The 22,004-nt window shown below is 45.5% G+C and overlaps 4 protein-coding genes across 4 annotated transcripts; all 4 read right to left on the reverse strand.

The window, feature by feature from the left end:
- Positions 1-3,523: 3,523 nt before the first annotated feature.
- Positions 3,524-5,097, reverse strand: LOC124687957 (transmembrane protein 50 homolog). Its single transcript, XM_047221682.1, has 4 exons — positions 4,912-5,097; positions 4,718-4,814; positions 3,804-3,956; positions 3,524-3,714 (listed from the first exon to the last, which is right to left on the reverse strand). Exons 1-4 carry the CDS (start codon positions 5,051-5,053, stop codon positions 3,678-3,680), a joined length of 429 nt encoding a protein of 142 aa, XP_047077638.1. The 5' UTR covers positions 5,054-5,097; the 3' UTR covers positions 3,524-3,677.
- Positions 5,098-6,524: 1,427 nt separating this feature from the next.
- Positions 6,525-7,901, reverse strand: LOC124687958. Its single transcript, XM_047221683.1, has 3 exons — positions 7,724-7,901; positions 7,015-7,083; positions 6,525-6,886 (listed from the first exon to the last, which is right to left on the reverse strand). The coding sequence occupies exons 1-3, from the start codon at positions 7,898-7,900 to the stop codon at positions 6,686-6,688; spliced, it is 447 nt and encodes a 148-aa protein (XP_047077639.1). The 5' UTR covers position 7,901; the 3' UTR covers positions 6,525-6,685.
- A 1,829-nt stretch (positions 7,902-9,730) lies between these two features.
- LOC124687959 (thioredoxin-like 4, chloroplastic) lies at positions 9,731-10,938 on the reverse strand (the record flags this gene model as incomplete). Its single annotated transcript, XM_047221684.1, has 3 exons — positions 9,731-9,987; positions 10,264-10,424; positions 10,549-10,938. Coding segments are annotated over 3 exons (570 nt in total), but the record flags the coding sequence as incomplete, so codon positions are not given.
- Positions 10,939-13,396: 2,458 nt separating this feature from the next.
- Positions 13,397-17,462, reverse strand: LOC124692821 (probable protein phosphatase 2C 15). The gene is made up of 9 exons (XM_047226256.1): positions 17,202-17,462; positions 16,725-16,896; positions 16,375-16,525; positions 16,233-16,296; positions 15,534-15,641; positions 14,988-15,113; positions 14,639-14,877; positions 14,131-14,333; positions 13,397-14,052 (listed from the first exon to the last, which is right to left on the reverse strand). The coding sequence occupies exons 1-9, from the start codon at positions 17,445-17,447 to the stop codon at positions 14,018-14,020; spliced, it is 1,344 nt and encodes a 447-aa protein (XP_047082212.1). The 5' UTR covers positions 17,448-17,462; the 3' UTR covers positions 13,397-14,017.
- Positions 17,463-22,004: the final 4,542 nt, after the last annotated feature.

The raw sequence follows: 22,004 nt of genomic DNA on the forward strand, positions 1-22,004 counted from the left end.
TCATTGTCGGATCTTGTGAGCTGCCTAACATGATCAAGATCATCTATCTGTAATGCTATATGTTGTGTTTGTCGGGATCCGGTGGATAGAGAATACTATGTTATGTTGATTATCAATCTATTACCTATGTGTTGTTTATGATCTTGCATGCTCTCCGTTATTAGTAGAGGCTCGGCCAAGTTTTTGCTCTTAACTCCAAGAGGGAGTATTTATGCTCGATAGTGGGTTCATGCCTCCATTAAATCTGGGACAGTGACGAGAAAGTTCTAAGGTTGTGGATGTCTTTGTTGCCACTAGGGATAAAACATTGATGCTATGTCCGAGGATGTAGTTATTTATTACATTACGCACCATACTTAATGCAATTGTCTGTTGTTTGCAACTTAATACTAGAAGGGTTCGGATGATAACCTGAAGGTGGACTTTTTAGGCATAGATGCATGCTGGATAGCGGTCTATGTACTTTGTCGTAATGCCCAATTAAATCTCACTATACTCATCATATCATGTATGTGCATGGTCATGCCCTCTCTATTTTTCAATTGCCCGACTGTAATTTGTTCACCCAACATGCTATTTATCTTATGGGAGAGACACCTCTAGTGAACTATGGACCCCGGTCCATTCTTTTACATTGAATACAATCTCTTGCAATACTTGTTCAACTGTTTTCACGCAAACAATCATCATCCACACTATACATCTATTCCTTTGTTACAGCAAGCCGGTGAGATTGACAACCTCATTGTTTCGTTGGGGCAAAGTACTTTGGTTGTGTTGTGCAGGTTCCATGTTGGCGCCGGAATCCCTGGTGTTGCGCCGCACTACATCCCGCCGCCATCAACCTTCAACGTGCTTCTTGACTCCTACTGGTTCGATTAAACATTGGTTTCTTACTGAGGGAAAACTTGCTGCTGTGCGCATCATACCTTCCTCTTGGGGTTCCCAACGGACGTGTTAACTACGCGCAATCAAGCCTCTCGAGCGACAACATGTCCATCTACAGGGCACCAAAAGTGGATCAATGGCAAGTCAAGTTGGCCGAAAAGTTCATCGAGATCATACCGTGCAATTGACCGAACAGATCTAGACGTCGAGGCCGGTAGGCGCTCCCAGAAGATGCGTGGTCAACAAGGACGGGGGCAAGTCCTCTCCACTACCCCCAACTCTAACTCTGAGGCGTGGCACAAAGATGCATGGGCTACTACGGCGGTGTGCGGGGCGGCTGTGGGGTTGCGGTGTCGCCCTAGGGCTGCAAAAAGGGGAGGGGACACGAATGAAGGTTGCTCCATTTCGTTGTCACTAGTGTGCGGGGCCGGCTAGGAATACAACGTCACATGGTCATTTTACATTGCGCACGGTCAAAACGCGGCGCAAATTTAGGTCAGGTTTGCGTCCCAGTGAACAACTTTGTCAGTTTATGTTGGACCGCTGGAGGATGCAGAACCATTTTTTGGCTGAACGCAAACGGTTATTTTACGTCTGTTTAGGTCAGGCCGCTAGTGATGGCCTAAACCAACCACATGAGCAATTGATCATCGTACGACCATATACCATAGGTAGTGTGGCGCTGATACGGTACAACAAGAATAGAGCGTCACTGGCACGGATGCGCTGGGCTGTTGCACACCAAGTCGTACCTACGAAGAGACGTCGGTGGGCAATTTTGTTGCACTCGTACGCTAGCTCACCTTTCTTTTTGTTGACACGAGGTAGGCTACCTCACTTTGTAACAAAGGCAAAAGAGCTCGCCGGAGTGGGGTACCGGGGACAATATCACTAGATTCCGATCCGCGGCACCACCAGTTAGCAACTACGGAGTACATTCCTTTCCTGATATGCTACGTGTGGACCACACATTCCTGATGCGTACTCAAGTGTAAGATTGAAACATTCTGTGACGAGATAGAAAAGGTATTAGCTTAAATACGTGTAGTAACGACTTGCAAAATATAACTTCGCATTGCAATATGCCGAGGTGGACGTGTCACGATGGAGGTCGTTAGGTTGTTGAACTGAACATATACACCCTTTTTATCTTTGTTGTACATAAGATGGACTACAATATTTTACACCTGTACTCCTCCTTTTCCATAATTTTTTATTGTGATTATAGTTTAAATTTGACCTAAAACCACGATAAGAATTCTGGAACGGAGTGAGTAAAAGCATTAACAAGTACTCCCTCCGATCGGATTTAATCGACGCAGAGGTAGTACAAGCGCCAGAAAGATATATGGATCATATGTACTTCAAAATGACACAACGCAGTTTTTCTCACTTGATTTAAAATCTTCAGGTGACAGAAGAATGTGAAGGTAAAGTTGCTCTAACGCCATCCCTCCAAAGAGGTCGTTGCCGTAAAGCCACACTGAAGAGACCCCGCAAGAAAGAAAAAAAAAACCACACTGAATAGAAATCATCTCCTAGATGAGTCAATTCGAAGACCTGAAATTTTTGTGGTGGGCAAAGGACAGGCCCCAATTGAAAATGACCGTCTTGATTAAGTAGTCAACAGTCAAAAACCGACAGACATAGTTGACTGGAGACCGAAATCCACCGGAAGTGTCACGATCTTAGCTTTGGTTCTTCTCCGATGAAACGCACTCACTTCATGGACCGCGCTACAAAAATAGCACACGCGGCATGACTTTTAACAGGATATTATTCCCTGTCTCCCCGGACATGAAAAGAAAATCGTCCCTACTTCACATAGTTGTGCCTGCTAGAACCCTACTGGTCAAACACTCAATCAGCATAATAGCTTCAGAATATTCACTAAGCCTGTAGATACGACAACTGGAGTGCACTTGCGTAAAGGAAACTATGGCCGGGTTAGGGCATGAGCAATGGAGGCAGCTGTCCAACTAGGCTTGGATAAAACTTTTGACATATGCATGCCATGTTATGGTCACATTAATATGTCTTTTTCTCAAAAGCTGATTTGGTTTTTCTTTTTCTCTCACATTTTCCACTTTATGGCTGAAGAGGTTGCCTCCTGATGAAGAGACTGCCTCCTCATCCGAACCTACTTTGGACCACCCGAACCTAGTTAAAGGTGTGAGGCAACACCCCTAGGGCTATGCATTGGGCATGCCCTTAGATAAACCAGGGTTTTGCGCAATCTTAAAAGCTGAAGGATAAAGATGCACCTTTCTGACTAGAGACACGACCATTGGCATTTAGGTTGGAGATAACACGACTGAGGTGTTATTAGGGCTGCAAAAGCAGGATATGCCAGATCCTGCAAACCACGACAATTAGCATAACTATACTACAGGAAACCAATCCGTATCTACCTAAATTCTGCTATTCGGAAACTCAATCCGCCCCGCATAGTCCGCCGCTTGCAGCCCTAGGTGTTATAATTAACAACCTACTTGCCACACCTCCCAATCTTCCACGGGAATACAGCTCCCAAATATTAAAACTTAATTGATGTTATTCAAAATTCAGACTTATGGGGGGATAAAACGATTTAATTTTACTGCCATTATCAACTACCAAAGGTTTTGTTTTAAACTAAAAATAACACCGTCAAAACTAATTTCATTGTATTTACAGATATACCAAGATCTGGGCAAAACAGTTATCCAAGATATGGTTCTTTCTGCATATTCCACCAAGAAGCTTGTACACAGGTCACCTCTACAGACCTCATGTTTCTTGCTGTTAAGTCAATCTTCAGAATGACAAGTCCAGTAGATCAACCCACTGCAAGGTATATCACCAATATTACACGGGGCCGAGAAAGAGCCTGAGGGAGTGAGTAATAACTGAATCACATATACATAGAGAGGTACCTTATTAACACGAACACGGTTTGTAGAACACCAGCAATGCCAGTCCATGTAGATGGGCCTGTATTTGTAAGAGCATCTTGGACCAAAAAACCAACAGCCGCAGCCAATGAAACGAAAGACACCACATATGAAATGAAAAGCCACAGTTTCAATCTGCAATACACATCATTTTAATTTCATTGTGATACAGTAGATCGTGAATGACAGTCAAAAGTAATAGTGGTGTATATCATAGGTCGTGACTGACAGTCAAAAGTAATAGTGGTTTATATCAGAACTGCAACTCCCAGTTACTTTGGCAGTACGATAGGGAGTAATAGGTTAGATGGTTCCCTAGAAAAGGTATCAGGTAGAGTCATGGATGATTCCGAAACAAAAGTATCACATAGATGGTTGAGTGAATCCTATCCTCCAATGGCATTCGCTCTAAATCATCCTGGGACGGTTTCCATGGTTGTTTCTGACAGGAAAACAGGGCTATAAGGATTTGATATGGCCGATTACTTCACTGTTTCTACTTAATTTAGAGTGAATCTCAGATTTCAAAGAGGCGAATTCTCTATCGTTTCCTGGTACTTCCACCTTTAGAATTTATTTATTTCAGTTCCAAAACCAAGTAAGAGAAATATATGTCCATTTCTCTTCTTTTCATAAACGAAATAAGCATGAGCATTGCTTTGTCCTTGAATTTAAATCACCAGTGTCTACCAATATTTGTTCTATCCATCAAGTCATGCATCTGCCTTCGGTAGTTATAAGCCGCACTAGCAACTTTGCTAAAAGCTATGAAGAACTAGAGAATTACATGTGCGGGGCAAGCAATTGATCCTAACTAGCCCTATTGGGCGCTAATTCTACCAAACTAAACTGCTAAAACAGAACAAAAAATCAAATACAGTTGAACATGCGCTCACCTCCACTCGGAGTCGTCGTAGGGCGAGTAGTAGTTGTCATTGATGTCCTCCCTCTTGACGCAATTGAACATGAGCGCGGCCAACGATGCGAACAGCCCTAAATAAACATTCAGACCCAAAACCACAGACCGGTTTAAACCCACCAGATTTCAGGAAATATAGATTGTAGGGGACGACAGGGGTGAGGGTTTTACCGGGGAGGTAGTGGAGGAAAGGGACGGCGGCGGCGCTGCAGACGACGGCGTCGACCCAGAACCACCAGGCCGCGCCGAAGACTGCGCCGGAAACACCAGGACTTACGGCTGCCCACACCGCTGGGAAGTTGTTGTGATCCATCGCGCCGCACGCTGACCTCCTCCTCCACGTCGCCGCCTCCGACGCCGGGAAGGGGAACGAGGAATTGGGCGTTTTTTTTAGGTTCGTATTCCTAATTGCTTTTTCTTCGAATGGTATCCTTCGAAGTTTTGGGAGAATTGCACATTTGCCACGCCTTTTTTTGGTATTTGCATATTTACCAAACCATGTGTCACTTAAATGTGGTCGTCATGCAGCAAATGTGCAATTTTTCAACTAAAGTGGGGCAAATGTGAAAAAATTTCTTTTACATATTGGTCCTCCTATTGGAAAACTTAAGAATGTATAAGGAGCGAAGCTTCCAGTAGGGCAAGATATGTCAGTCGCTCTATCTTGATTTTTTCGTGAATACATTTAGATGCACGTATTTTTCTAAACAATTTTTGTAGTTGTAGATTGAAAGTGGACTCAGCATGAAAAAGTTATGCAAAAGTTATGCTTGTGCCAAACCGACTTCAAACCGAAAATTAGGACTAGGTAAAAAAACATTGACTCATCTTCTATGTTCAGTGTGAATAAAATTACTTGTATTACAGAGATTTATCATGGATCTTACTATACACTACAAGATAACCTAGTGCTATTCATGATTAATTTGAAAATATTTGAAAGGGACTTCCGACGATATTATCACTTCTAAGTTGGTGTTACTTTTAAGTTTTAACTATGGTGACGACAACAGTTGAAAAGGTTTTCTCGGTGACAAAGATCATCAACACCAAGGTAGACATCCACCGAGAGATATTTAAAAGTTTGATTGACAGAATTATAAAAAAAAACCATAAAGGGTAAAGTCTTTCCATTAAGATGACATTATTAATATCTTTTTAGGTTCTACTTATAACCAAATATGTTTTTGTATTTATCGTAGTAAATGATTGTGTTAGAATCATCTATAACATCAATGTCTCAAGGTTATTTTCATCTTTGCATTGTTTTTTTACAGTTCGTCCTACCTCAAACTATTTTCGTCCTTGACCACTGAACGTATACGTATTTGGCAACATGTACTCCTGTGAAACTGAATCAAAGGTGCCCAAAAAGAATACGGAAATTCCATGTGAGAAATGCATCCAAGCTATGAACTCGTGTGACCACTGTGTCAGTTGGCAATGGCCGCATCGCTCGCTTTGCACTCGTGGCAACTCGCGACGAACAGAAAAAATAATCGACAACGGAGATACCTAGACTATTGATACGCACATGATTACTCTACTTCCCAATCTCAGTTGCATGAGTTTACCCGTATCTGGGTTATGCTCATACTACTATTAACAACAAACCTCAGGATTCTACAGAAACCCCTGACGAGAGATAACGGAAGTACTCTACCTTGGAATGGCATGTTTTTTTTTATAGCAACTATCCTGCCGGAAACAAAGCTAACCAAATGAAGAAATGACAAGCAAATGGATGGACCGTACAACGATGCTGAGTCGTTTCACCAATTCTGTGACAGGGGAACACCGAAATTCCAACAATGCCGAGACATAAAGCATACACGCACTGTCCAAACTCATGAAGATACCAATGCGTAGCCCTTTTACCTCAAAAAGACAGTGACAACCCTCCTGATTTACATAAACCAAACACAACAGCTGCAACAGCGCAACACTACTTGCTAGGTGCATTTGATTTCAAAATCCTGCTATCACCCTTAAGTTGCGCATTCTGGAGACCCTCCAAAATCGCTCCCACCGTGCGATCTCCCTTCTCTAGCACTTGCTCCAAGGCCTCCACCTTCTCCAGCAGCTGTTGCGCCTTCGCCTTCGCGCAGCTCAGCAGCTTATCTGAGATCTTCAACGCTGTGCACAGCTAGGGTTTGAGGTACAGAGAATGGGGAACAGAGTTGTTAGTTTTCAACTTTTCATTCAGACATGAATTGCAGTAGATAACCACCGGGTATGGCGCACGGGAAACGACAGTGAAGGCGAGAGCCATACCTTCAGCATCAAGGAGGGCCATGAAGGGTCATTCTCCTGTAGTGACTTCATCAGATTGTCATAGTCTTCCTGATTAATGATGAACACGCAAATCGATTACATTTCTGAACTGAGCCGAGGTAGCCAGGAATAACAGTAACAGAGTAGCACACCACATTGAATTGATGAACAAAACAGCCTTTTATGGCCTGTTTGTGGACCCTTCCTTTCTATTGATAAACACTCACATCAGGGATTAGCCAACAACAAACATGACAAGCACATCAATAATTCAGCACTCTGTTATGCTGGCCACAATGGGTGAAGACGTGAAGTAACCAAAAACAGCATATGAAATATGAACTTAACTTTACTAAGATCAGGCCACCTTAATCAATCCCTGCATCTATTTACTTTAGTATGAAATATGAAATATGGGAGTGGATCTTTTTGTACAATCCATATCAATATACGGTAGCAGGATCCTTCACCCAGAACAATTGAGTAGCTCATGGAGACTCAGGGAAACAAATCAATGGCTAGATGCAATATTCCGATAGCGAATTCGCAGGCGCGTGAACAATTGAGTAGCTCATGGAGACTCAGGGAAACAAATCAATGGCTAGATGCAATATTCCGATAGCGAATTCGCAGGCGCGTGAAACAACATGACGGGTGAATCAACAGATGCGTACGAAATTAGGAACGAGGAGACGAAGGGTACCCTCACCTCGAAGAGCCGTTGGAGGTGGGACGGGTCGGCCTCCTCCACCTGCTGCGCTGCCAACGAGGATGAGGGTACAGATGCGTCTCCGCCCCCGCCGTCGAGGTGGTCGTCGCCTCCGTCGACGGCGAGGTCGCTGAGGAGATCGCTGGCGGTGAGCAACGGGCCTCCGACTCCCCGCATCTCTCCTTGCTCTCTCTCGGAACCAGTTCTCAGATGCGGGCTCATCTGGGTTAGTAGTCCCAGTCATATCTTTGGACCTAAATGGGCCTTATCTGGACAATTGCGAGTCCAGTTTGCAAAGTGGCCCAGTTATGGCACACGTTAAACAAAAACAGTTCAAAAAATAGTCTAAATCACCCTAAAAATATATTTTAAAAATCTGGCAGGGAATAAATTGGCTATTTATGCCTTGTTCTCCAGTTAAATAATTCAAAAAAAAATTGACTGGGAAGTGTCTCTATGATCTTCACCTCTTATTACTCTCTTTGTTTGCTAGGAGCACATAAGGTCTCTTCCATTTTGTCGTTCTATTTTTCCGACATAAAGGAAAGTCGCTTATTTCACCTCTGCAAACGGAAGTTCAGTTTCCTCTATTCTGGAGCACATCACAACCATACCCAGTAAGACTAAATTTAAAACGTGTTAAAATCCGTTAGAGCTTGTTTGTCACCCTTCCTCTCATTACATTTGATGGAAATGGAATTAAAATAGCTTCAAAAATTTGAATAAAAGAACACTAAATAACTAATGGGTCCTTGCATGCCCTTTATTATTTCTCTCTCCTCCCACCTTTCTTCTTGAGAGTCTCACATCTAAACTTAACACCCCTCCCCTTCCCACCCGGTGGCGGCGGCGCCTAGAGTGGGATGGGAGGGGAGCCTGGGTCTCCCCTACACAACGTACTGGTAGGATTAGATATAGGTTTCCTTTTGCCTCAGTAGCTTTTGGCCTAGTGTCATTAGCTAGAAGTTGCCCTTTGTCATGTGTGGATAGCGACATGGAGTTGTCAGCATGTCTCCCTGATTTATCTCCATGGAGGAGGGAGCAGGAGAGTAGCATATATAGTGAAAACTTCATACATAAGTTTGGGGGTTCCTATTTCTAGCGATTTTGAGATTCCCATCCCTCTTGGTTGTCTCGGTGGCAGTGTGGAAGAGGAGATGGTATGTGTTCCTGATCAGCCATGATCTGGAGACCGAGAGGGAGATGATGAAGTTGCAGCTTCGTTCTGGAGTTCATCCCTAGCAGTGCTAGCCCGGTTTTATTCGTAAAGGTGCTGGCTCTTCTGGCCCATAGGACGCCACTCCAAAACCTAACTCCGCATGTTCTTTAGTTCATTGTTGACTAGTGTCAAAGTCCGCTCAACCACCATGCTTACGGGCCGATTCAGAGGCATTTATGCTTCAAGGCAGCTCCCACAACCTGCTCTATTCAAAGTGGTGTGGCCCCCAGCCATGGTGCGGGAAACGGCGATCTAAAGATTCGATGCCACTACGGTGGAGAAGGACCCAAGCATGCTCTATCTTTTTATTCTACTCCCTCTGATCGCCTTTAATTGAGTAAATTAAAAGGGATCGAAAGGAGTAGTTTCTTTTGTAAATTCAGAGTGCTACAATGTAACTTTCTTCTGATGTTCTCTATGTAATGTGTAAACCCGCCGCTCATTAATGCAATATCTTGGCCCTTGGTATGAAAGGCCTTCCATCGTTAAAGAAATGAGAAACACTGATGTTGTCACATATAAAATTTCAAACCGAAAAATCATGTTTAGTTGCCACAAGGATTTATGAAATAAAAATATGTTCATAATAATGACTGGTTAGGGACAATGATTTACTTAACATATCATACCCATTCTCTGAAATTCCCGATTGAAACGGGGGCTCCAAATCGTTGACAACCAAAAAAAAACCTTTAGGTATAAAATTTCGATTGAATTTCACGATTTTGGCTTGAAATGACGGCTGCCAAACAAGCCCTTAGACACTTGTGGTGTATGTAGGCGCACAGTGGCACATAGATGTGAGATGACCATCCCACCATTCTCAATTAATTTCTCATGGATCTCTTTGTAGTACAGAGCAATTTCAATGATACGCGCTCTGCTTTATTACAATCAATTCCAATCCTCCCTATTAGAATACACGCTCATTTAGTTTCTGCAGAGATGGGCAGCATAACTCAGGCGAAAGAGCATCAGACCGGTCTAGCTAGCTCTTGAGTCTTATGTATGTAGCTGTAGTGGAAATCACTCTTGCGACTCCGGCCTGCAAAAGGGGAATGGCAACATAGATCAGCCCGAATAGAGGCGAGGCCTGCAGATAGACTGGTGCAGATCATGTACTGATTAATTAGGAGTAGTTAAATTGCTCTGGCAGTTGCCATTACATGGCAGCAAATTATTTCATTGTTTGCAACTAGGTGTGTGTTAGTAGCTCTTGATCAGTTCAGTAGCTCCAAATAAATAAGATAATGGATTCGTGTGATCTTCGGCAGCTCCGAATAAATAGATAATGAGTCTGTGTGACGTGACGATGGCTTACTCAGGTGAGGTGTACTTGGCAATGGTGGCGATGATCCTCTCCTTGTCCCTCGTCGCGAAGGACTCCACCAGAACCCCGTCCTTGTAGAAATGGAAGAGTGGAACCACCTTGATGCGCAGCCGGTCAGCCACCTCCGACTGCTCGTCGTACTCGTCGATAACCTGCACGCGTATGTAGTTTTGTAAATGCAAATCAGTACAAAAAATATATCATTGGGCTATATAATCAAGAGCACGGCGGGGCGGAACAATGGCGCGCCGCCCGCGTGTTGCTGGGTTCACGTACGTTGTGCTTGAGGAAGACGACGGGGGAGTCGTCGTCGACGGAGCCCTTGCAGAGCTTCATGAATCCCTGCTCGATGTACTTGCAGCTGCCGCACGAGGGCCGGAAGAAGTCCACCACCACCAGCGCGCCCGTCGCCTTGGACCGCTCCAGGAAGCGGGTGAACTCCTCGTCCGTCTTGAACTCCGTCACGCACTCCACCGGGCAGAACTCGTCGTCCTCCTCCACGGGGGGCAGGCCGAGCAGCGAGCCGTTCGTGCTGCCGCGCTCCTCCTCACCTTCGCTGCTGCCTTCCGTCGACACGGAGGTGCGGATCTGGCGGCGGCGGAATGGGGTTCTGGGGAAGGGGACGGTGGTGCGGGGCAGAAGGGAGCGGCCGGTGGTGGTGGTGGTGGTGGTGGTGGTGGTGGTGGTGGTGGAGAGAAGGGAGGGGAGGGGGAGGAAGGAGGTGATCATGGCTGCATTGTGGTGGTGCCTCGAGGTGTTGTGGATATTGCGTGGAATTCTTTTGTTTTCTTCAAATTGTTTTGGTTTGGCTTGAGAGAGAAGGAAGAAGATTTACATATGTGGCTGAGATTGGTTGGTGACCGTGAGTGCGCGCGCCAAGTCTGATATTTTCGGTTGTCTTTTTTCAAGGAAAGTTTGGCATACAATTATACTACATCTTTTCATAATTACAAATTCATTTAGACTTGAGTAATTTCTGCTACTGCCAATATAGTACTCTTGTAATATCATAAATAGGTGACGTTGTTGACACTTCATATGGTCTTCAAGATTTAACTTTGAACACTAATTTCGAGGGAACATGATTTACATTTATGTCAGAGATTGGTTGGTGACTGTGGGGAGGTCTTTGATATTTTGGGTTGTCTTTTGTCAAAACCAAACTTGACAAATTATTCATGAATATTACTGCATTTTTTGTAAATACAAAATTTTGTTGTACTTTTTTATTTTTTACTAATACAGTACTCGCACTTATCACAAATAGACAATGTGTGATGTTACTTTGACCACTCATTTATATTGTAATATACTCCCTCCGTTACCGAAAGTAAGGCGTATTTTGTTTTGTTAAGACTCAAGACAGGCCTTGTGGACACGGTTTTTTCTGGTAATCCATCGTCAACCTGGTCGGCAATTTCATTTGGCCTCGAATTATTAAAAAATATTTGATTTGGCGTGTGGGAAATGGAAGAAGTATTGGAGTTTGGCACGATAGTTGGATACCTTGGTCCTTGGAAGGCATATGAAAAAACTCTTAGCCGTCACGGAAAGCCTTCTGGCATAGTTCTGCGAGACGAGATTGGTAACATCATCTTTTTGGCCTACATATTCTTTCCGTGGTGTACTAATACTCTTGAAGTTGAATTGAGTGCATGTCTTGAGGGACTTGATTTGGCCCTCACCCAGAGCCAGCTTCCAATTATCATTGATACATATTGTAGTCACTTGATCGATGGGGTTCTCGCTAATGACCTTAACAGATCTCCGTATCTCCATATCATATCTGATATTAGGTTGTTAGCTAGTCAAGATATAACTTGCAATTTTGTAAAAGTGGATCATAGGTAGGTTAGGGTGAGTCACTGTCTTGCCAATTATGCAAGAACAGATTAAGGAACTGTCGTTTGACTCGGTTCAGGTCCTAAAGTTGTCCTTTGGAAGCTTGAATTAGAGGTTTATGTAATCCCTGCTGCTTAATAAAGATCATTTTTACCCGCAAAAAAGGAGGCAGGTCTTTGACCAATAATTACTTGATGGATACAAGATTATATGACAAGAAATTTGTTTCGCTAGATTCATTTTCAGAAGTACTTTGTTATGATAGTGATTTTGTATCAAACGTTAAAAGAGTAAGTATGTGGGTCAAAGTCTTGTCTAAACGAAATGAAATACGTCTTAATCATTGAAATGGAGGGAGTATGTTTTGAGACATATCTAATTATCTATACATATGATTTAAACTGAATAACTAAAATGATATTTGTAGACAGTGTTTAAAAAGTTTGGCTGAAGACGTGCCCATAAGGTCATTGTGTGATATGGATGCAGTATGACTTAAAAATATCAACAGATTGTTGCAAAAAATATTATCATTTTTAGAACTTAAGTTTCAAATCATCTGTATGTATAGAAAATGAATCATCCAAATACATGTACTCCCTCCATCCCATGAAATTCTTGGGATAGAGGGAGTAGGAAAAACGAACTCAGCATTGTTCCAATGGTTTGGTTTCCTGTGGACTTGTGGTGAAACCAGCTCACCACCAAAAAAGAAAAGTTGAAATCTTTACGTCCCGTGTGTCTCACAAATTACGTGAGTCTTTACCTATGATGTTTTCATGGTGTGAGTGTGTGCATCCATACTATGTACTTTAAGGGGTTTACAAACATTCAGTAAGTGAACTTATTTTACAAATTTACTGGGCCACGAGGAAATCAGGATCTATTACAATTTATCAGGCCACTCTACAATTGCTTTATTGGCCAATATATTGTTTGGAGCGTGCCATATATCACATAATGTTATGGATATCCCTTGATTTCACATTGTTGCAGGATGACAGCATCTCCTTGTTGTAAATATTTTTCAAAATAATCTGCAGACAGTATGCCCGTGGCATATATCACATATTGTATGCTACATTTAAGTCATGCTGATTGATGAATTTCCATGCAGAGAATAGCAGGGCAGATAGAGCGCATAATTCATGCTGAAAGTATAATCTGTCATTGTCAAATCTTCAGTTAACAAAAAAAAAATACTAGCCATTTCCTTCAATTGATCAACAGTGGAATCGTTAGCATTTAGCTGACAGTCAGTAATAGTAGCCACAAGGCACAATGAAGAAACAGATATGCCTTGTTAGCAAGATTCTATACATTGTACGTCAAGCACGAAAATGTTTTGCGGATAAATCAAGGCCACAGCTCTATGAATGAGTTTCTTTATATGCTAGTTACAAGGGAGTTAGGAGTAGCTGGACTTCAACAGGCGTGGAGTACTCGACCATAATTCAAGGTCGGTCTGAAGAACGCCCTTTCTATTCATCAGAGCTGTATATGACCAGTAACTCACACTGTAGTTTGACCTAAGAATAGATATGTCAACATGTCATGTCATTCTTCCCCTATGATCTTTGGACATATAGGTGCCACCATGGTCAAATGATCCGAGTAAAACTGCGAAGCAAAAAGCTTCTTGTCCTCTTTAATCAAGGACAAGGTATGCTTGCCACTTCAAGTGGCATTTAGGCTATTCAACAGTAACCACCTGCTTGATGGTAATCCATATCCATCTTATCTTAGATCAAAAAACCCAGGCAGTCCATGCGATCAGGGAAGTGCCAAAACAATGTGAAATGCTGCCAAAATGATTGTCTCTTGGGGGACTGAGGCAATGTCAGGTCCATAGCTCCCTGGTATCACTAACCCTTTTTTAAGCGAAAAACTCTAACCTTGAGGACTATTCACTGGACCCGCTATTTCTCGATGAGGAATCTGCAGCAAGTTAAAAAAACATGTAAGAAAATTGTTATGATACTTCAAAAGTAGATAAAACAGCTTTGCAAACAAGACCTCGTGAACGGCGCTTTCCCTCCATGGCTTCTTTCTTTTCCTGACAGCTCTGGCAAAGGAACGGACCATCCCAGCGACGCAAGTTCCCAGGTTGCGATGAATCTTCATGTACAGATATCCCTTGATTTGGCTTTAACTCCACTTGACAAATAGCACATATGAAGAGTTTGAACATATTTCGAACAGGGTATTCAGAATCGAGCCTGCAGTCAAAACAAACAAAACTTGAACCCTATGTAGAAGTCTTAAAAGCAAATTGAAGGTCAGATTGCATTCAGCGGCAGATGGATTTCTACATTTACTGTAGCAAAACGATAGTGCAAATTTGTTTGCTACAAAGAGGATGTGAATAAAATTGCTATTTTGAGAGTTTTGCATGCAATAGAACGAAGCTCAGATCCAAATACTCTCAACATGGCAACTTTATGCTGTTTGAGGCTCAATTTGTCACTTCAACTTCACAACCATTTGCTCCTTTAATTGTCAAAGATGGATTTTCAGAACCAACCGTCTAGAGAGGAATGCACATTCGTCCTCAAATATTTCTTCTACAACGTCTGGATCCATATATTCTCTATCTGAATGGCATGATGAGTCGGAAGATGTTTTCTTGCGAAACATATTTTTGAAAACACCCATTCCTGGTTGCTTTTTATGAACTGGCATAGCTGGGTTGCCTTTCTCATGTCCTAGGTCAACAACAATACAAGTGGTATCGTCCCTCAGTCCTTTTGAGTGCACTGCTTCCTGAAATAGATTTCAAACGTGTAAAGAATAGTATCATGAAGAACTCAGGGTTAGAGAGAGAGAGAGAGAGAGAGAGAGAGAGAGAGAGAGAGAGAGAGAGAGACGTGTACTTTAACAACGTGCTCAGCTGCAGCCTCAGGAGGAACTCCTCGCGAACAGTTCAGAGCCTGCTCTGCAGTCAAGGCATCCCAAACACCATCGCTTGCAATAATAAGCCGGCCTCCAGCAGTAGATAGCTATACATATCGGAAAGGACATTTAGTATTCTCATAATCCCTGGATCAGTTTAACATGAACAAAACCTCAAATATATGAAATCATGTAATCAGTGGTGATAATGATGATGAGAGAGGGAGGAGGGAGAGAAGACCAAAAGTTGTCAATGAACTATAATCAGGATAAATAACCGATGACTTTATGAAAAGTAGACATAAATTTGAAGGGGACAGAGTAGTTTCGGTGCAAAAAAAAACATAATTAGCTAGTTATAGACTGCAATATGAAATCTGAGCAGGAGACACAAGAAAGGGGGCAATAAATGTCAAAAGAAATACAACTGCTCCTATGCTACCATTTTACTTGGACAATTAACCTCTTGGCTTCAGCCATCAGGTAAAGCTGTTAATAATAAGTGCTCACTATTTTCCAGGACATACCTTTACTTGTTTGACGAGAGGAACGGGAACGATAAATTCACCCACATCCTGATCTCCGATTGACCTCGATAGGCACAACCCCCCTGGCCAACATCTAAGGGGGCCAATCTGGTGGTACAGCAAATAAATAAAAAAGAGTAAAGCAAGTGAAAAAAGATGAAAAGTAGGAGTAGAGATATTAACACAAAAACCTATCAGTACAAAAATAGCCAATGTCCCTTCCTATACCTCCATCTACACTGGACAGTACTCCTCGCTCGTCACTCCTACCACGTATGCAAGATTAGATACCATGTTTCTTTCATATGCTAATATGGTATATGCCATTGGAACTCTAAAATATACCAAACAAAGTTTTCAAAATCGACATTCAACAGCTCATGTACCCAAAACTTAAAATCAACTTCAAAAGCAAATTCAATACCAGGAAATAGATTTAACAGGAATATAAAATAATAAACAAATACTAAAAAGACCAACATAGAATTAACATGCGCAACCACAATGCTAGATATATTTGGTGGCCAGTATAAGCTAATGTCACCAAAGACTGCATAACTTTTGCAGCACTAAAGAATATGCTAGTCTGTCTCTAATAGACACCATAAATGTACAACTATCCCAGGCACAAGTATGAGTATCACATGCAATAAACAGAAGCAGTAAAAACGGTAAGAAAAAGTAAGCAAAGTTTAAAACCTCAGCGCCACCAACAACATTTAGCCTCCCAACATCACCTCCAGCTTCTGTTACACGATCAACCCTGCACATCAAGTGATAACAGATAAGTTGTTGCAATGAGAGAAGTGAGCGGGCACAAATCAGGAGAAGGCAAACTTACTCCTCTTTACTGGCATCGAATCGATGATCGGAAGATAAATGATAAATTGAACCTTCAGCTTCTAACACACACCGTGAATCGCCAACAGATGCAACAGTAACAATCAATCCATCTATTATCACAAATGTGACTGTTGTTCCTGAAGAGCGAGCTGTAACGAATAAATGTTATAGACATGTCAGGCTCAGCTCTACTGAGTAGTAACATTACGTATGCTAAACGGACCGACTAATGATAAATTATGGATGGATCTCCTTTTGCTTGGTATGGTGACATGTCCAACCTCATTTTACAGGGTAACTCAAAATACTAGAGGATTAGCTAACTTTTTCAACTGTATCTTGACAGACCTTTTGTTTGGAAATCTTTATCGGTTTTGACAAATGCTGCAACCATCGCCCTGGGAAGCGCAGCAAGCCAGTCCTCCCTGTTGAGATCGGCAGGGACTGCGCTCAAGATGTTGTTCAAGAGATTCTCCTTGGTGTATATGGCGGCTCCACTCCCATTGTGCCCATCAAATATCTGCAATTTAAATCGCAGCGCTGAGAACAATTGCTTCTGCTAGTAAACATTCTTTGTCAATATCCTCCTGAAACTGGTATCCATGATGTCTCATACACCATAAATTACCCTCCAATGCCCTAAACAGCTACTTTGCCTATATTAAAATCCCCCAAGCCATTACTTCCAAAATTGCCTATTAAAATCTTAAAAACTGGAACGATAACAAAATCACCGCCCCTTTAGAATTGGCTCATAGCGCAGCCGGATCCGGCACGCCCGAAATGCGGCGGCAAGGTAGAAGACGGTTGTAAGGGGGTGCTTACGCCGAAGGCGGAGAATGAGGAGGAGGGGACGCCCGGTAGGCGCTCGCAGTGGGGCTTGAGGAGGAAGAAGTCCTCTCCCTTCTTGGCCTGGTTGAAGAAGCCGTGCTGGAGGTCGGGTCGCTCGGCGGCGGTCCTCTCGCTGACGACCTCCCGACGCAGCAGCACGGCGAGCGGTACGGCGGCGCCCCCGGCCGCGCTGCCGCCGCCGCCCAAGGAGCCCGGCACGGACTTGGACCGCGTGGACATCCCCCTCCCCTGCCGCCACCGGCGCCCCGATCCGCTGTAGAGGCGCGGTTCCCGGTTCCTCCCGTCCCGTCCCTCCCGTATTGGTGCGGTGCTTTTTTTGGGAGGGGAGGGGAGGGAGCGAGAGGAGGGGAAGGGGAGGGAGGCTGGGACGGACAGGGATTCAGTGACATTGAAACAGCATGGCACGTTGTGCCATGACCTCCCATCCACCCTACATTTTTCATCTAACGGCTGCAATCAAGTGATCTGAAAATTTTGCTAAATTTGTCTTTTTTGCTGCGCCCAAAATACAAAGTATTTTTGATTGAAACTTTCCCTAATTACAACATGATTCGTTGGTAATACTTACATTTTTTGTTTTGAATTTTTTGATGATTTTTAATTTTTTTAAAAAAATCATCAAAAAAATTCAAAATAAAAAATATACATGTTGCCAGCCAATCATGTTGTAAGTACGGAAAGTTTCAATCAAAAATATTTTGTATTTTGGGCGCAGCAAAAAAGACAAATTTCGCAAAATTTTCAGATCGGTTGATAGCAGCCGTTAGATGAAGAGTGTAGGGTGGATAGGAGATCATGGCACAGCGTGCCATGCTGTTTGAATGTCACTGAATCCCTGTCCGGCTGGGACTGGGAGGCAGGAGGAGGTCACATGGGATGGGGGCAGTAGAGAGAGAAAGAGAACGCGGAAATGCAGCCCGCCACGCGCATTACGCATTTTCGGCAAAAGTAGGCGAGGGATTACGAGGGGCATGTTCGGGCTTCGGATTTAGGGTTGGGACGGACAGCCCCGTTGCCACTGGGGCCCCGGCTCGTGCTATTTTCTCCAGGCTACTCGAAAGTGTAGCCGTACCTTTTAGACACGACCCTGCGCACATTGCTTGGGCGTCTTTGGATCCGCTCCAACGCGCTCGTCTAGATTAATTTCCAACAGAAAATGACGGGTTTGTTAGCGTGCATCAATTTCCTGCACCGCGTAGTGGGAAGAACTCCCTTGCGCTTCAGGATGCAGGTGGACGCGGGCGTCCGCAGGCCCGCTTCGTCCGCGCCACGTTAAACACCTTGGCGGCATTGCGGAAAAACTGCATAGATTAAGTGGATTTGGCGGACATGTCCTGCAGATTCTGCTGGCGCCGCATAGCCTGCAAAAAGGAGCAGGTCACTTTGCAAGAACGTGCCTGCGTAGAGCACGGTGGCCCCGACGCCGACGCAGATGGCCACCACCGCGGCGCTGAGCGGCGCCATGGCGGACGCGGTCGAGGAGCAGCGGAGGTTGGTGCGGGCGCCATCGAAGTTGAGGAGGGAGGGCGTGAGGGGCTGCTGCGGCTGGCCCTCCACCTCGTCGGAGGGCGGGGAGGAGGAGGAGCAGGCCGGGTGCTCCTCGTAGTCGCGGAACGGGTCGTGCTGGCCGACGGAGATGCGGCGGTAGTGGTGTGGCTGCGGCGGCGGCGGCTGGTGGTCGAGGAGGGGACCGAAGATGAGGCGGTCCTTGTAGGAGGAGGTCGGGAACAGGCAGGGCGAGTTTGGGGGCGCGCCGAAGTCCGAGGAGGAGTTCTCCGGCAGCGGCTGCAGGAGGTGCGAGGCGGCGGTGGTCGGGAGCAGCGGGTCCGTGTCCATGGCCGGATTCTCCTGGGATTCCTGGACTCCTCGGTGCGAGCGGCGGTGGGGAAATTGGAATTGGATTGCACGGAGCGGGTCCTACCTGTCCTGCGTAACCTGCTGGGCTCTGCAGGCGATTGAAAGTAGCGGACGCAGGCTCCTGCAAGGCCTGCACTTTGCATTGGTGGCTGACGTGGGTAATGCAGGCAAGTCCACGGATGTGTCCACTTGCACCCTGACTTGCGCTTCGCAGACGGATCATGCCCAGAAGAGCATCTCCACCGGCGGTTCCGATAGCGGTCCCAATAGCTTTTTGGGGGCCAGGGTCAAAAATAGGCTCGCACCGGCGCGCCCCAGCACCGGCCAATTTTCGAGCCCAATAGAATCGTCGGCAACCCCGGGCCGGCCACTTAGAGCATCTCTAACAGAGCCCGTAAATCCCGCCGGAACTGAACTTTTCCGGCGGATTTACGGGTCCGGGCCGAAACGCGCGCAGATCAGCGCCCGAATACATGGGCCGGAGCGTAAACGAAGTTCAGGGGCCCGAGAAATCGAGCGGCCGCCCCGTATTAAAAGGGTTCGCGGGGGGGAGTTCAGTTCGCAAACCCTACTCCCCTCCGCCGCTCGTCTCCCGCCGCCGCCGCCAGTTCCCCGCTCCGACGAGCGATTTCGGCCGCTCCGACGTCGCGCCGCCGCTTCGGCCAGCTCCCCTCCATCCGGAATGACGCGTGCTAGACGCGTGAGTAGGGGAGGTGGCCGATCCGGCGCCGGAAGGTGCACTCGGCATCCGCCGGGTGCACGGGCGTCGCCGGAGCTCGGCAGGCGTAGGCGCTCCATCGGCGCATGGAGGAGGGCCGGCCGGAAGTGGCCGGAGATGATGGCGTACCTCGGCTGCGCGCGGAGGAGGCGGCGGAAGGAAAAGCCGAGCGCCCCCGCTGCCGCGGCGTGCAGCCCTCCTCTGCCGGCGGCGCCCCCGCACGGCGGCAGACGACGACGACGCCGTCGGGACGCCTCAAGCGTGCGGGAGCACCTCCGAGGCGGCGGTCGTCGAAGTGGCGGCGGTCGTCCTCGCCTAGGAAGACCAGCGAGCAAAAACCCTCCGCCGGCTACGTTTAGCTCCCCGGTGACAATATAGTCACTCCGGGGACTAATTCTAGTTCAATTTAGGTGCCTAGATCGTAATGTACGTGCACTATGCATGTATTTTGCTTAGTATTGTACAAATTATGAACGAATTTAGCTTCATTCGATGAAATCGAGTGCGATCGCAAATTTTGGTTTCCCGCGACGTTTGATTTCATCGAGTTCGGTTCACCGATTCGGTTTCTTTTCTGCGCCATCGCTAAATCCGCAACCAAATTTTTTTTCGGGAGACTGAACTCGCTTTTTTTAGTTCCGATAAATAGGGGCTCTATTAGAGTTGCTCTTAACCAAGGGCGTGAATCGTGCGCGCCGGCACCTTGCGAAACGACGGTTTTCGCGGGTGGGGCGCCTTGTCAGCGACAGGACACGGCGGTTCGCATCGGCCGCGACGCATGAAGGTTGGTCGTCGGCGTTTAATGGTCTGTCACGCGCAAACCAAAGCGGCCACGAGGGCAGCGACTGGTCACGCGGCGTCCAGTCGCTTACGTCGTCGTTAATGCGGGCAGTTGTGACCGCTATATAGTGCGCACGCTGTCCACCACCGCGGTGCTATCCTCTCATCTCCATCACCGCCGTCGGCGCCATTCTCTCCACCTCAAAATGTCCCGCCGTCTGAAGACGACGTACTCAATGATGGGCCTCAACGGCCGTGCGCTGCTGATGGCGCGTGATGCACACGTCCGTTGGGAACCCCAAGAGGAAGGTGTGATGTGCACAGCAGCAAGTTTTCCCTCAGAAAGAAACCAAGGTTATCGAACCAGTAGGAGATGAAGGCCACGTGAAGGTTGTTGGTGAAGGAGTGTAGTGCGGCGCAACACCAGGGATTCCGGCGCCAACGTGGAACCTGCACAATACAATCACAATACTTTGCCCCAACTTAACAGTGAGGTTGTCAATCTCACCGACTGCTGTAAACAAAGGATTAAACGTATGGTGTGGAGAATGATGTTTGTTTGCGAAGAACAACAGAGAATGGAGATTGCAATAGATTGTATTTCAGATGTAAAAGAATGGACCGGGGTCCACAGTTCACTAGTGGTGTCTCTCCAATAAGATAAATAGCATGTTGGGTGAACAAATTACAGTTGGGCAATTGACAAATAGAGAGGGCATAACAATGCACATATATATCATGATGACTACTATGAGATTTACTTAGGGCATTACGACAAAGAACATAGACCGCTATCCAGCATGCATCTATGCCTAAAAAGTCCACCTTCGGGTTAGCATCCGCACCCCTTCCGGTATTAAGTTGCAAACAACGAGACAATTGCATTAAGTACTGTGCGTAATGTAATCAACACAAATATCCTTAGACAAAGCATTGATGTTTTATCCCTAGTGGCAACAGCACATCCATAACCTTAGAACTTTATGTCACTCGTCCCGAGATTCAATGGAGGCATGAACCCACTATCGAGCATAAATACTCCCTCTTGGAGTTACAAGTATCAACTTGGCCAGAGCCTCTACTAGCAACGGAGAGCATGCAAGATCATAAACAACACATATATGATAGATCAATAATCAACTTGACATAGTATTCCATATTCATCGGATCCCAACAAACACAACATGTAGCATTACAAATAGATGATCTTGATCATGATAGGCAGCTCACAAGATCTAAACATGATAGCACAAGAGGAGAAGACAACCATCTAGCTACTGCTATGGACCCATAGTCCAAGGATGAACTACTCACGCATCAATCCGGAGGCGGGCATGATGATGTAGAGTCCTCCGGTGATGATTCCCCTTTCCGGCAGGGTGCCGGAGGCGATCTCCTGAATCCCCCGAGATGGGATTGGC

This window comes from Lolium rigidum, chromosome 2, assembly GCF_022539505.1.
Source record: "Lolium rigidum isolate FL_2022 chromosome 2, APGP_CSIRO_Lrig_0.1, whole genome shotgun sequence".
Lineage (NCBI taxonomy): Eukaryota > Viridiplantae > Streptophyta > Magnoliopsida > Poales > Poaceae > Lolium > Lolium rigidum.

Bases quoted from the DNA above. Each gene is read 5' to 3' on its own strand.
- LOC124687957 (XM_047221682.1), bottom strand. From the start codon at position 5,053: ATGGATCACAACAACTTCCCAGCGGTGTGGGCAGCCGTAAGTCCTGGT. The intron at 3,957-4,717 runs GTGAGCGCATGT...TGTGTATTGCAG, and splicing joins TACGACGACTCCGAGTGGAG to ATTGAAACTGTGGCTTTTCA. The intron at 3,715-3,803 runs GTACCTCTCTAT...TATACCTTGCAG, and splicing joins ACCGTGTTCGTGTTAATAAG to TGGGTTGATCTACTGGACTT.
- LOC124687958 (XM_047221683.1), bottom strand. From the start codon at position 7,900: ATGCGGGGAGTCGGAGGCCCGTTGCTCACCGCCAGCGATCTCCTCAGC. The intron at 7,084-7,723 runs GTGAGGGTACCC...ATCATTAATCAG, and splicing joins ACCTCCAACGGCTCTTCGAG to GAAGACTATGACAATCTGAT. The intron at 6,887-7,014 runs GTATGGCTCTCG...CTCAAACCCTAG, and splicing joins GGCCCTCCTTGATGCTGAAG to CTGTGCACAGCGTTGAAGAT.
- LOC124692821 (XM_047226256.1), bottom strand. From the start codon at position 17,447: ATGTCCACGCGGTCCAAGTCCGTGCCGGGCTCCTTGGGCGGCGGCGGC. The intron at 16,897-17,201 runs GTAAGCACCCCC...TTTAAATTGCAG, and splicing joins CCTCATTCTCCGCCTTCGGC to ATATTTGATGGGCACAATGG. The intron at 14,878-14,987 runs GTACACGTCTCT...AATCTATTTCAG, and splicing joins CAGCTGAGCACGTTGTTAAA to GAAGCAGTGCACTCAAAAGG.